Source organism: Balaenoptera ricei, chromosome 5 (genome assembly GCF_028023285.1).
Source record: "Balaenoptera ricei isolate mBalRic1 chromosome 5, mBalRic1.hap2, whole genome shotgun sequence".
NCBI classification, from domain to species: Eukaryota; Metazoa; Chordata; class Mammalia; order Artiodactyla; family Balaenopteridae; genus Balaenoptera; species Balaenoptera ricei.
This window is the reverse complement of record NC_082643.1, coordinates 141,648,232-141,660,898: the sequence shown is the minus strand read 5'-3', so window position 1 is coordinate 141,660,898 and position 12,667 is coordinate 141,648,232. Positions and strand designations below refer to the sequence as shown.

Genomic DNA, 12,667 nt, shown 5'->3' with positions numbered 1-12,667 from the left:
GGGAAAAAGAAATTCCGAGCTTTTCAGTACACATTTTCTTGAACGTTGCTTTGCCCCACGTGAACGCATCGGCGGCATTCCCCACCTGGAAAGGTTCTGGCGGCACCGGTGCGGCTGTGTAACTGCGGCCTCGTGATCAGTCTCGTTCTTGTCCGGTTTATCCCCCGCCCGCCGCGCACAGACGGGAGAGCCCACTCGGGGCAGGAGCACGGCAGCTGCTCTGACCTTGCCCTCTGTGCCCAGGGCTAGGGCAAAGGCTCTAAGGAATTTTTTGTTGACTACCACCCCCTGCTTTGATGGAGGTGTGTTTTAAGCTTTTGACCTATTACAACCCCTTTCAGGGTTTCTATTCTTATCACACGATTCAGCTTTTATCTCATTTTTGTGTGTGTGTCTTACTTTTTCGAGCACTTACTGTTGTCCTAAGTTGCCTTTTCCTTTCACATCGGCAGCTGGAGGAGAAAGCACGCCTTGAAGCAGAGGCCCGGGCCCGGGAGCACCTGCACCTCCGAGAGGAGGAGCGGCGGCGGGAGGAGGAGGAGGAGGAGCGGCTCAAGGAGGAGCTTCAGCGGCTCCAGGAGCTGCAGAAGCTGAGAGCCGTGAAAAAGAAGAAGAAGGAGAGGCCAAGTAAAGACTGTCCCAAGTTGGACATGCTTGCTAGGAGTTTCCAGGCGGCCACGGAGTCCGCGCCCAACTCTGACGACATCCACAACGGCTCGCTGGAGCCGACCGAAGACCCAGAAACCTCATCTCGCTCCCCCTCCAGACACATGGACCACAGAGAGACGGGGCCGGGGCCGGGGGCCGACGGGGACACCACCGAGCCCGCGGCCGCCAGGGACTCCAAGCTCCTTCTGCCCAAAGGGGTCAACGGGAAGCAGCAGGAGCCGCTGTCCTTCCTCCTGGACATGATGCACCACCACAAAGAGGGAAGCAGCAAACAGAAGCTGAAGCAGACCAGTAAAGCGGGCAGTGAGCCGGCGAGGAAGCCCTTGGAGCCCCCCAGAGCCTCAGAGGCCCAGCCCCGGCCCCGGCCCCAGGCTGAGTCAAAGGCCAGAGTGCTTGACCTCACGCCCCTGGCAGAGCACAGGAGGGAGGAGAGGAAAGTCAACAGCAACAACAACAACAGAAAGCAGCTGAACCACGTCCGGGAGGAGAAGCCGAGCCCGGGCCCCGTGGAGCCTGCCGCGCCCAGCGAGCACCCGCAGGGCGGCAAGCCGGTGCCAGCAGACTCTCCGCAGCCCAAGGGCAAGAGCAAGAAAAGCAAGAAGAAGAAGGGAGACAGAGGCAGCAGTTCAATCGGTAAATGCAGAGCGGAAAGGGGCGTGTGTCTGGCTGGGGCATCTCGGGCCGAGGAGGGCGCTGGGTCGGGGTGCCTCTCGGGGTCCGTCCCTCACGGAGGTGGATGCTGCCGTCTGTGTCGTGGCTTCGTGCTTTGTGTGGCCTCTTCGCCAACAATGAGGGACACGTAGGCATTGTTGTTATATTTGGCTACCTTGAAGTAATTTTAGACTTCCCCCACGCCGCAGGAAATAGTACGAAGGATTCCCACATACTCCCGTCCAGCTCAGCATGTCACCACACTTGCTTTGTCCTGTCTCTCCCTCTTGGTTACTTTTCTGAACCAAATGAGAGTGCTTTCAGACATGGTGCCCTTTTACCCTGAAATACTGCTGTGTGTGTTTCCTCTAAACAAGAGATTAGATACAGCAAGATACAGATGGGGGGGGGCGCACGATGTCGTTGTTGATTTTAACAACTAAACAAAACAAAATGGATACAGTCGGAAACAAAGGAAGCCGGCTGCATTTCCCAGGAGTCGCCGTGGCTGTACTAAATGTGCCGCACTAGGTCCTCTGGGGGGAAGAGACCTACCAACCCTCAGGCTAGAGAAAGGAACCCAGAACAGACACCGAGGGCAGGTGCGCCTGCCGGTCTCCCACCGCGGTGGGAGCAGGCAATTCTGAAACCACCCATGTGCCCCCCCAGGACGCAAGGAAGGAGACACACGGTGGACCGCGGGGAGGGGCCGCAGGGAGCGCAGTGTAGTTGTTAAAATCGGGAAATTGACACGGACGCACGACTGTCACCTGCAGGCCGAGTCGTGTTTCTCCCTTCATCCCTTTAACGTCCTAGGACGCAAAGTTGTTTTCTCCTGACACAGGATCCAAACCAGGGTCACACGTCATGCCTCTTTCATTTCCTTTAATGCGTCAGTTGCTCACTTTCTCACAACCTGACGTCTCTAGAGAGTGTGACCCATCCGTTTTTTAGAGTAAATGACTGTCTAGAGTAATTTCAGTTTGGTGCCGTTTCTTCACAGCCAGGTTCAGATTACGCAGCGCTGGCGGCAGCGCCTTGGGGGTGATGGGCCTGTGTTGGTGGGTGCCCTGCCGTCAGGAGGCACGCTGCCCGGTGGTGGTAACTCTCCTCCTGGGCCGTGGTGCGTGTGGTCGGCCCGTCTCTCCTCTGCCAGGCTGACACCTGACCTGTGCTCACCCGGAGTGTCTCATGAGGAGACGAGTCCCTTATGCCGTATCAGACATTCGTCCACTACTTTTAGCATCGGTCGACGACAGTTACTGCCCAGGGGGATTATTACTGAGCTGTTTGCCTACATCATGCTGACTTTTCTGATGTCATTCCTTCTCCATTTCTTACTCAGCGTTCTACAGGAAGAGCTCTCCTTCCCTGTGTATTTTTTCATTTACTTCATGACTTATATAAGGGCGGGTTCGTGGATTCTTTCTTTACGCTCTAGGTTACAGTCCTTTACTAACACTGTTCATTTCGACGCCCCCAGATTCAGTCGGTGGGAGCCCCCTCCGCGTGGCCCCTGCGCCCCGTTGCGCTTTGAGCACTTCTGTGCACAGTTAGATGTCCCGGCTCTGAGACCCAGACCTGGGTGCTGCTGGTGTGTGGTTGACAGGGCCTAGGAGGGGGAGCGTGTGTGTGTACGCGGGCACGTGTGCGCTCCTCGTGCCCCCCCCCCCCCCACATCTGTGTCTCTCGGTGCCTAATCTCTGCAGTGAGAACCCCCCGCTCACCCTGACAACTGCAGTCCGGCTCCGGTGCCAACTGCGCTCCCTGCGGCCCCCTCCCCGCGGTCCACCGTGTGTCTCCTTCCTTGCGTCCTGGGGGGGCACACGGGGTGGTTTCAGAATTGCCTGCTCCCACCGCGGAGGGAGACCGACCGGCGCACCTGCCCTCGGTGTCTGTTCTGGGTTCCTTTCTGTAGCCTGAGGGTTGGTAGGTCTCTTCCCCCCAGAGGACCTAGTGCGGCACATTTAGTAAAGCCACGGGGACTCCTAGGAAATGCAGCCGGCTTCCTTTGTTTCTGATTGTATCTATTTTGTTTTGTTTCCCCTCCTTAATCCTGATTTCTTTTTCCCTATCCCATTCCTACTTAGTTTCTTATTTGCTTTTCTGTTTTTTACACAAAAGGTTGGCATGTTAGAGATGCCTTTCCCCGTGGCTTTTTCCCCACATCCTGTATTCCGAAGGCCCTCCATGTGCGTCCGCAGCTCTTCCTTGTGGTTTCAGGTGCTGAGTGGGCCCGGCTGGACACTGCCCCGCTCTCGGGGTTTGTAATGACACACAGCGGGGCGGAGCGCAGGTGCTCTGCGTCGGTGTTTCTGCGGGAGTGCTGGGTCAGAGGTCAGTGCAGACAGGGCTTGTTGATGTGGCCTGGTCCTCTGAACCCTGCATTGCACCCCCACCCCTTCGAGCCCCTGTTTGGCCACAGCCTCACCAAGAGAGTGTGTTGTCAGGCTTTGTAACTTGAGCCCATCTGTTAGGCGCACTTATTCCTGTAGTTTTCATATGCATTTTTCTCTAATTACAGTGAGGTCATATTTTTAAGGGCTGTTTCTTTCTATATTTCTTTTGTGAATTTTCTGTTCATATCTTTTTCTCATTTTTAATTGGGTTTTTGGTCTTTTCCTTCCATTTTTTAAGAGTTCTTTATGAATTGGGGATATTAGCCTTTTAACTGCATTGCATGCTACAGATATTCCCCCAGCTTGTTGCCTTTGACTATGTTTACAATGCTTTTTAGCCGTGCACAAGTTTTCTTTTTTACTTTACATAGTCAGGTCATTGATTTTTTTATTGCCTCTGGATTTTAAATAATTGTTAGATATAATTGTTTGTACTAACACGAAGGTTAAGGAGGAATCTGCCCAACTTTTTTTCTAGTATTAGCGTGGTTTCACTTTTTTCACTTAGCTCCCTGATACATTTATTTGGAGTTTATTCTTTTGTATCGTGTGATGCATGAATCCAGCTTTATCTTTTACAAATAGTTAACCGGTTGTCTCAACACCAGTTATTAAAAAGCTCATCTTGCCCCAGTGACTCAGGATGCTACCGTGTGCTACACCGTGTGTCCTCAGGTCTGTTCTGGAATTTCTCTTCCTTTCCTCTGTGTTCATTCACACGCCATTATTGCATTGAGTTAGCTACTTTAGAGGTTCTGTACATTTTAATGACTTTTACAGGGCTCTTCTCTCCTCATAGCCTTTTTCAGTGTTTTCCTGGCTATTCTTTCATGTTTGTATTCCCATAAGAACTTTGATATGAGTGTGCCTAGCTCCCTTAAAAAAAAAAAAAAAAAACCTTGTTGGTATCTTTATTGGTATTGCATTAAATTTATAAGATAATTTAGTGAGAATTGGTGTCTATGATGTTGTTCGTCCTTCCCAAGAACAAGGGGAGTTTTTCCATTTGTTCAAGTCTACTTTATGTCTTTTAGGAATGTTTTAAATTTTCTCTAATAGGTTTTTCACATTTCTTATTGAGCTTATTCCTAAGTATTTAATCTTCCTTGCTTTTAATTTTAACGGGGTGTTTTCTACAATCATACCTTCTAACTCTGTCCGTCTGGTGCAGTAGCCAGTCACATGTCACCCCTGAGCACCGAACGGTGGAAGGTGCAAATTGAGGGGGTTGTGAATGTAAAAACATAACCAGATTTTGAAAACCTAGTATGAAAAAAAAAAGGAATGTAAAATAACTCAGTATATTTTTTTTTGGGGGGGGGGGCGCTGCACTGAGTCTTCATTGCTGCGTGGGCTTTCTCTAGTTCAGGCGAGCGGGGGCTACTCTTCATTGCGGTGCGCGGACTTCTCATTGCGGTGGCTTCTCTTGTTGCAGAGCACGGGCTCTAGGCATGCGGGCTTCAATAGTTACAGCGCACAGGCTCAGTAATTGTGGCACACAGGCTTAGTTGCTCCATGGCATGTGGGATCTTCCTGGACCAGGGATCAAACCCGAGTCCCCTGCATTGGATTCCTTTCTTTTTTTTTTTTTTAATATCTTTATTGGAGTATAATCACTTTACAATGCTGTGTTAGTTTCTGCTGTACAGCAAAGTGAATCAGCTATACGTATCCATATATCCCCTCCCTCTTGAGCCACCCTCCCTATCCCACCCCTCTAGGTCATCACCAAGCATCAAGCTGATCTCCCTGTGCTATGCAGCAGCTTCCCACTAGCTGTTTTACATTTGGTAGTGTATATATGTCAGTGCTACTCTCTCACTTCATCCCAGCTTCCCCCCGCCCCACCGTGTCCTCAAGTCCGTTCTCTAGGTCTGCGTCTTTATTGTTGCCCTGCCCCCTAGGTTCATCAGTACCGTTTTATTTAGATTCCATATATGTGCGTTAGCATACGGTATTTGTTTTTCTCTTTCTGACTTACTTCACTCTGTATGACAGACTCTAGATCCATCCACCTCATTACAAATAATTCAGTTTCGTTCCTTTTTATGGCTGATATTCCATTGTATATGTGTGCCACATCTTCTTTATCCATTCATCTGTCAGTGGACATTTAGGTTGCTTCCATGTCCTGGTTATTGTAAATAGTGCTGCAATGAACATTGTGGTACATGTGTCTTTTTGAATTATGGTTTTCTCTGGGTATATGCCCAGTAGTGGGACTGGACTGCTGGGTTGTATGGTAGTTCTATTTTTAGTTTTTTTAAGGCACCTCCATACTGTTCTTCATAGTGGCTGCATCAATTTACATTCCCACCAACAGTGCAGGAGGGTTCCCTTTTCTCCACACCCTCTCCAGCATTTACTGTTTGTAGATTTTTTGATGATGGCCATTCTGACCGGTGTGAGTTGGTACCTCATTGTGGTTTTGATTTGCATTTCTCTAATGATTAGTGACGTTGACCATCTCTTCATGTGTTTGTTGGCCATCTGTATGTCTACTTTGGAGAAATGTCTGTTTAGGTCTTCTGTGGCAGGTAGATTCTTAACCATTGTGCCACCAGGGAAGTCCCAGTATAATTTTTTACATTGATTACATATTGAAATGATAATCTTTTGGACATATTTAATTAAATAAAGTATATATTACTAAAATTAATTTCACTTGTTTCTTTTTAATTTTTTCAATGTGGCTACTACAAAATCTTAAATTATGTATGTGGTTCATGTTGTATTTCTATTGAATAGTGCTCCTCTAACTGGTCATTTGTGTATATAACAGCTATTGCTTTCTGTATGTTAACTTTATATCTCCTACCTTAGCAGATTATTTCATTGTTTGAGTCTTATTGTTGATTCTCTGGGGTTTAACAGGTACTCTATTATCTATCTGCAGATAGAGAAAGCTTTACTTCTCCTTTTCCAATTCTTATGCTTCTTGTTTTCTCTTGTTTAATTGCATCATTCTTGAACTTAATGGAAACGTCTGGTGTTTCTACATTAAGATTCTGGCTTTAGGGTAAGGTTTATATATTTTATCATGTGAAGAAAATATCCAACAATTCCTATTTTTTATTTATTTATTTATTTATTTATTTATTTATTTATTTATTTATGGCTGTGTTGGGTCTTCGTTTCTGTGCAAGGGCCTTCTCTAGTTGTGGCAAGCGGGGGCCACTCTTCATCGTGGTGCGCGGGCCTCTCACTATTGCTGCCTCTCTTGTTGTGGAGCACAAGAGAGCCTGAGCCTGGCTCCAGACGCGCAGGCTCAGTAGTTGTGGCTCACGGGCCCAGCTGTTCCGCGGCATGTGGCATCCTCCCAGACCAGGGCCCGAACCCGTGTTCCCTGCATTGGCAGGCAGACTGTCAACCACTGCGCCACCAGGGAAGCCCAATTCCTATTTTTCTTGCGTACTTTATCAGGAATGAGTGTTGAATTTTGTCAGAGGTTTTCTAGTATCTACGGAGATTAAACATAATTTTTCTTCTTAGACCTGTTATACTTCATAAAGAATTAGGAAGCTTTTTTTGTTTGTTTTTCATTTTCAGTATTCTAGAGCAATTCGCCTTCCATTGGGACTATTTAGGCTTTAATGATTTGATAGGAATCTTCTGTGCAGCCCCCGGGCCCGGTGCTTTTTTGTGGGGTAGTTTCCTGATGGTATTCTCTCTGTCCTCTATGGTAATTGGTCTATTTAAGTATTTCTTTCTTCACTGAGGTTAATTTTGCTAAACTGTGTTTCCGTAGTAAATTATCTTTTCAGCCAGTTTTCCAGCTTATTTACATAGATGTCTGCAAAGTACATACTTTTTAAAAAATTTCTTTCAGTGGTTATTTTCCTCTTGTCATTTCTTATTTTGTATGTTTGTGCTTTCTTTCTCCCTATTCTATTTGACTCAGTTAGTTAAAGTTAATAGTTTATCTATATAATATTTTCAAAAGCCAGGCTCTTGATTTATCAATTAGGTATACTGTTGTTTTTTTCTCTGCCTCATAAATTTCTACTTTTATCTTTTTTTCCTGTGCTTCCTTTTGTTTTATTTCATTGTTCTTTCTAACTTTTTGATTTGGGAATTGAGTTCATTTCTTTTCATTCCTTCATTTTTACTGATCACAGTATTTAGCGCCTTGAATTTTCTCTGATCATTCCTTTAAGTATATCCCACAGTGTATGATAATGTTTCCGTTTGGTTTCTTCTTTAGAAATTCAGTAATTTCCATGTGGTTTTCTTTTCCCCTTTCACCCAATAGTTTAATAGCTGGCTTTTAGGTTTCCAGGTGGGAGAGCCTTGTTTATGTTAATAATTTCTAGGTTTTGTACACTGTGATCCAAGAGTATTGTTTGTAATATTTCTGCCTCATGAAACTTACTGGTATTTTCTTTGTGACTAGTTTTTGTGACTGCTCTGTGTTCACTTGAGATTCAAGTGTATTTTCTCTGTTATCATGGTATTAAACTAAATATATATTTATATCCATGATATATCTTTGAGTTAGGTTTAGGTTTAGGTCTTCTGTATCCTTACTTGTTTTTTGTCCTCCTTACATATATTCTGTTATTTATTATTGAGTTTCTGTGTTTTCTTGCATTTCCTGTAGTTTTGCTTTATAAAGGTGGTTTCTTTGTTACTTGGTACATATTCCTAACTAATTTCTTATATTGAATTGTGGTTTTTATTGTTTAAAAATGTCCTTTTTGTTGTGTTTTACACTTTTGGCTTGAATTCTTTGTCTAAGATGGTGATTGCTACCCCTTCTCTCTGTTTCTGTTTGACTGGTGGGGCACCTTTGTCCTCATCCCTTCATTTCTGGCCTATCTGAGTCACTTGGTTTTAGGTCATTCCCTTGCATGCAGCCGAGACACCTCAGTCCTGCTGTGTGAGCCACATTGACAGTCTTATCTACAGGTGAGGTGAGCCTGTTTCCATGTATTGATAGCACAACCGTGACATTATTTTGTAATTATTAGATCAATTTTTTAATACATACATATATGTGTGTGTGTGTGTGTGTGTGTGTGTGTGTATTTTTTTTTTGGTGGCTGCACTGGGTCTTAGTTGTGGCCTGTGGGCTCCTTAGTTGTGGCGTGAGCACTCTTAGTTGTGGCATGCATGCAGGATCTAGTTCCCTGACCAGGGATCAAACCCGGGCCCCCTGCATTGGGAGCGTGGCATGTTAGCCACTGTGCCACCAGGGAAGTCCTCTATTTTATATTTTATATTCGCTGATTGTCTCTCTGTGTGAGATGTTTGCCTTTCTTTCTATATATTCTTGGTGTTTAGGAACGTTTGTGACTTTGTACCGGTGCTGCCCCTGCACTTATACCTCTAGTGCCCCATCCCTGCTCCAAATGGGGGCCTGTGGCACCACTTAACTGCCTGGGGGACAGCCGTGCGCTGACCCTGTTTTCTCTACTCTGCCCTCTTTTGCTGTCCTCTCTCTTCCCATTTTTCAGCTGCATTTGTTTCTGCTTTGTCAGAGTGCATAGTATTTGTAGGTTTGCACGTGAATACATTAGGTACCCGTGTTGGTCCTCGTGTAGCAGTGTTCCCAGGCACATGTCCTCAAGTAGGGGTCGGGCACAGAGTCCTCCAAGCTCTGGCGAAGCAAACTGTTTCCTGCGGTCTGAACAGTGAACAGACAGCCTGGCGGGTGTGAAATTCTTCAGGTCGCTCTTTCTTGCCAGCCTGCAGTCTGAACAGTGAACAGACAGCCTGGTGGGTGTGGAACTCTTCAGGTCGCTCTCTGTTGCCAGCCTGCGGTCTGAACAGTGAACAGACAGCCTGGCGGGTGTGAAACTCTTCAGGTTGCTCTTTCTTGCCAGCCTGGTTAATAAGTTTTGTTGTGAAAAATGTTTGTCTGATACTGGATCTTGTTATAGTTCCGTCCCATTTTTTTCTTATGCCAAGATTTTCAATACCGGTTATCAGTTCTAATTAGAAGAGTATTAGAAATCACTTTATAATGAGAGCGCTCCCAGCAGGCGTGTCTGCTCTGTGTTTGCTTCTGTGGTTGAAGCAACTCCTCTTCTAGAACTTCTTTATGGAATAACTTGAGTTCGGCCTTTCTAAGACTTTACCTTCCTTACATCTGTAAACACTCCTGGCCCACCTCGCCTTTCCTCGTGCATCACTGTTTCCTTGACCAGGGTCAGCCAGTGGGCCTCCAGGAGATGCCTGTGGTAGGTGTGCAGCGGAGGCCCAATGAACGGTCTCAGTGGCTGGGAAGGAGCGTGTTGTGAGGGTGACTCGTGCGGGCTGGCGGCCTGGACCAGGGAGCTTGGGCGGGGGCTGGGGGGGCAGACCAGAAGCAGCAGCAATGGGATGGAGACAGGCATCTGCGACTGTTGACGAGGAACGTGCCCAGCATGGTGACAGGGGCGACAGGTGGGACACGAGTGTGAGGAAGGGGGTGGGGGGGAGGATCATTTCTAGATCACTGTCAGAAAGGGAGCGGCTGCAGCAGATCACAACGGCTGCGGCTTTGCCCACATTGGGGGTCAGCTGCCTGAAGGGTGGATGTACAGAGGAGGTGGCTTTGTGGACGAGCCACTCATGAAGGAGGTCTGGAGCGGGGGTGGTTTGGTGGTGTTGGTATCCAGGTGTGGCTGAAACCACAGGGATACAGCGGCGGGGGGCGGAGTCGAGGAAGACCCAGGCCGCTGCGAGCTGTCTGTGCGGGAGGGGCCGTGGTCGTGCAGGGGGGCGTGCGGGGGCTGCTCAGTGGCCGTGGCGTTGCCGTGAGCTGGCGGATGTGAAGGCACTCCGCGTGGCGCTGGGAGTCTTCAGCAGTGTTAGCTGCTGGTATGCAGGTAAACCGCACCTTCATTACGCTGCTGTGCACATGCCCAGTGATGGGAGGAAAGGGAGTCTTTTACTGAAGATTCCGAAAAATTGTCCCATGCTAAGGTGGAGACAGGGAATGGAGACTGGCTTTAACAGAGCACTGTCGGTGGTCTGCACTCGTCCGTGGGTGGAGCCCGGTGCTGTGTGTACACCGCCAGCGCCCCCCCATCACCCAGGTGTGCACGGATGGAGCCTCTGAGCGCCTGGCAGGTACCAAACAGGGTGGGCAGAGCAGAAGAGAGAATTAAAACCCTCAGAGGCGCCGAGGCTCCCTCATCAGTCATCTCCCTGCTGTAGCCTATTTTCAAAGAGGGTTGTTCAACTGCAAAATGAAATACAGCCTTGCGTTTGGTAGGGACAACCGGAAAAGCTTTTTGATGAAGTCTCTGGATGTTGCTTGGATAAACTGAATGCCTAGAAGGGCCGTCTTCCTCCAGAGGCTGACATCCGGGTCCTGGGTACAGACACGTCCGCGGCGTCTGTTGACAGCCGTGCCCCTGCTCCCCCCCCCCCCCCCCCCCGCCCTCCCTCCAGCGGGGCCTTGGGGCAGACAGCCTCTGTCTTCTCAAGGGCTCTCCCGGTGGCGGCAGCAGGTATGTCTCTTCTCCCGGGCGGGAAGCAGTGGTTCCTTCACTCAGCACAGGAGTTCGCTAATTCCAGGTGACCTGGATGTTCCCAAGTGCATGAGAGAGGTCTGCCCACCTGTGGCCATTTGCAAAATCTCATTTTTCTTTTTTAATTTTTTAAAAAATTTTATTAGACAAGTTCTCACTTTTTTTTTTTTTTTTTTTTGGCCACACCTCGCGGCACATGGGATCTTAGTTCCCCGAGCAGGGATGGAACCCACGTCCCTTGCATTGGAAGCACGGAGTCTTAACCACTGGACCGCCTGGGAAGTCCCATACAAAATCCCATTTTAGAAAAGATTTTTAGTTTGTGAACTTGTTGAAATTAAGTAAAACCAGATGCTTTGCTCTGTCCCGCTAAGATGGCCTGCTGTTTAGTTGACTTGCCTCTTTTCTTTCATCTTACAGATGATGTCTTTCTGCCTAAAGATATCGACCTAGACAGTGTGGACATGGACGAGACAGAGAGGGAAGTGGAATATTTCAAAAGGTAATTGTTAAGAGTGTGGTCCAAATAAAGGATGGTTTCGTGGTTCCCATGCATGACCCTCCCACATAGCACGGCCGCTTGCTTGGACAGAAGTTGTGTCAGCTAGCCAAGCAGCCCGGCCCCTTGGTAGCATTCTAGCACGTGAAGGCCTGCCATGCACAACCCACCCACACCCCGAGCACACACGCACTAGCCTTCTCGCCCACACTCCCACACTTCACTCACTTCTCCCTTCCCGTGTGTGTAAAGCCTGGTTTATGGCAGCATATCTCAGAGTGGTCCTGGACCAGCAGCATCGCCTAGGAACTTGGGACCCAACAGCCGTGTTCTCACAAGCCTCCCAGCTGATCTTTGTATGTGCTGGCATTGGAACGCAGTGATATGGCATGCTTTTAAGGAGGAAAGTAACATTTTGGATAATTGATTCAGGTTTCCTGATACGCAGACTTTATCAGTACATGTTTAATAATATTTGTCATAATATGTTCAATAATATCTACTATGTGACTCATGGCAAGAAAATTTTTCTTTAAAGTGCCTTGTTCTTTCTTTGGAAGTACTTTAATCTCTTTGTTTCAGAAAGCACGCACACATATACACAGACACTCACAAGAGCAGTTTGCAGTACAAAAGGTCATCAATTCATATCTGAAGTATTGTAAAATTCTAAATGTTTCTTAAAATTATATATATTTATAATGTGTGTGTGTGTGTGTGTGTGTATTTTTAAATCTTAGCAGATGGTACAGCATTTGCTAAAGTTAAGCGTTCATAGTAAAAACCCTTAACTAGGATGAGAAGGGCCTCTCCTAAACATGGTGAAGGGAATCCATAAAATCAGTAAATGTTATGTACATCATGGTGAAACATTACAAGCCATTCCTTGAGATTAAAAAAGTAATAACAATGATGCCCCTTATCACAACTTCTATTTCTAAAGAAATAAAAAGAAACAAAGGGATAAGGATTCGAATGAAGAAGTGGAA

At 47.3% G+C, this 12,667-nt stretch overlaps 1 protein-coding gene across 3 annotated transcripts in view; it reads left to right on the top strand.

Annotated features, from left to right (window-relative positions):
* Positions 1 to 12,667, top strand: part of FAM193A (family with sequence similarity 193 member A) — a 173,475-nt gene that overhangs the window by 151,256 nt on the left and 9,552 nt on the right. For all 3 annotated transcript variants that reach the window (XM_059923728.1, XM_059923727.1, XM_059923729.1), the window contains 2 exons: positions 453 to 1,302; positions 11,600 to 11,681. In XM_059923728.1, the coding sequence (XP_059779711.1) occupies positions 453 to 1,302; positions 11,600 to 11,681 (932 nt within the window). The remainder of the gene's footprint in view (positions 1 to 452; positions 1,303 to 11,599; positions 11,682 to 12,667) is intronic.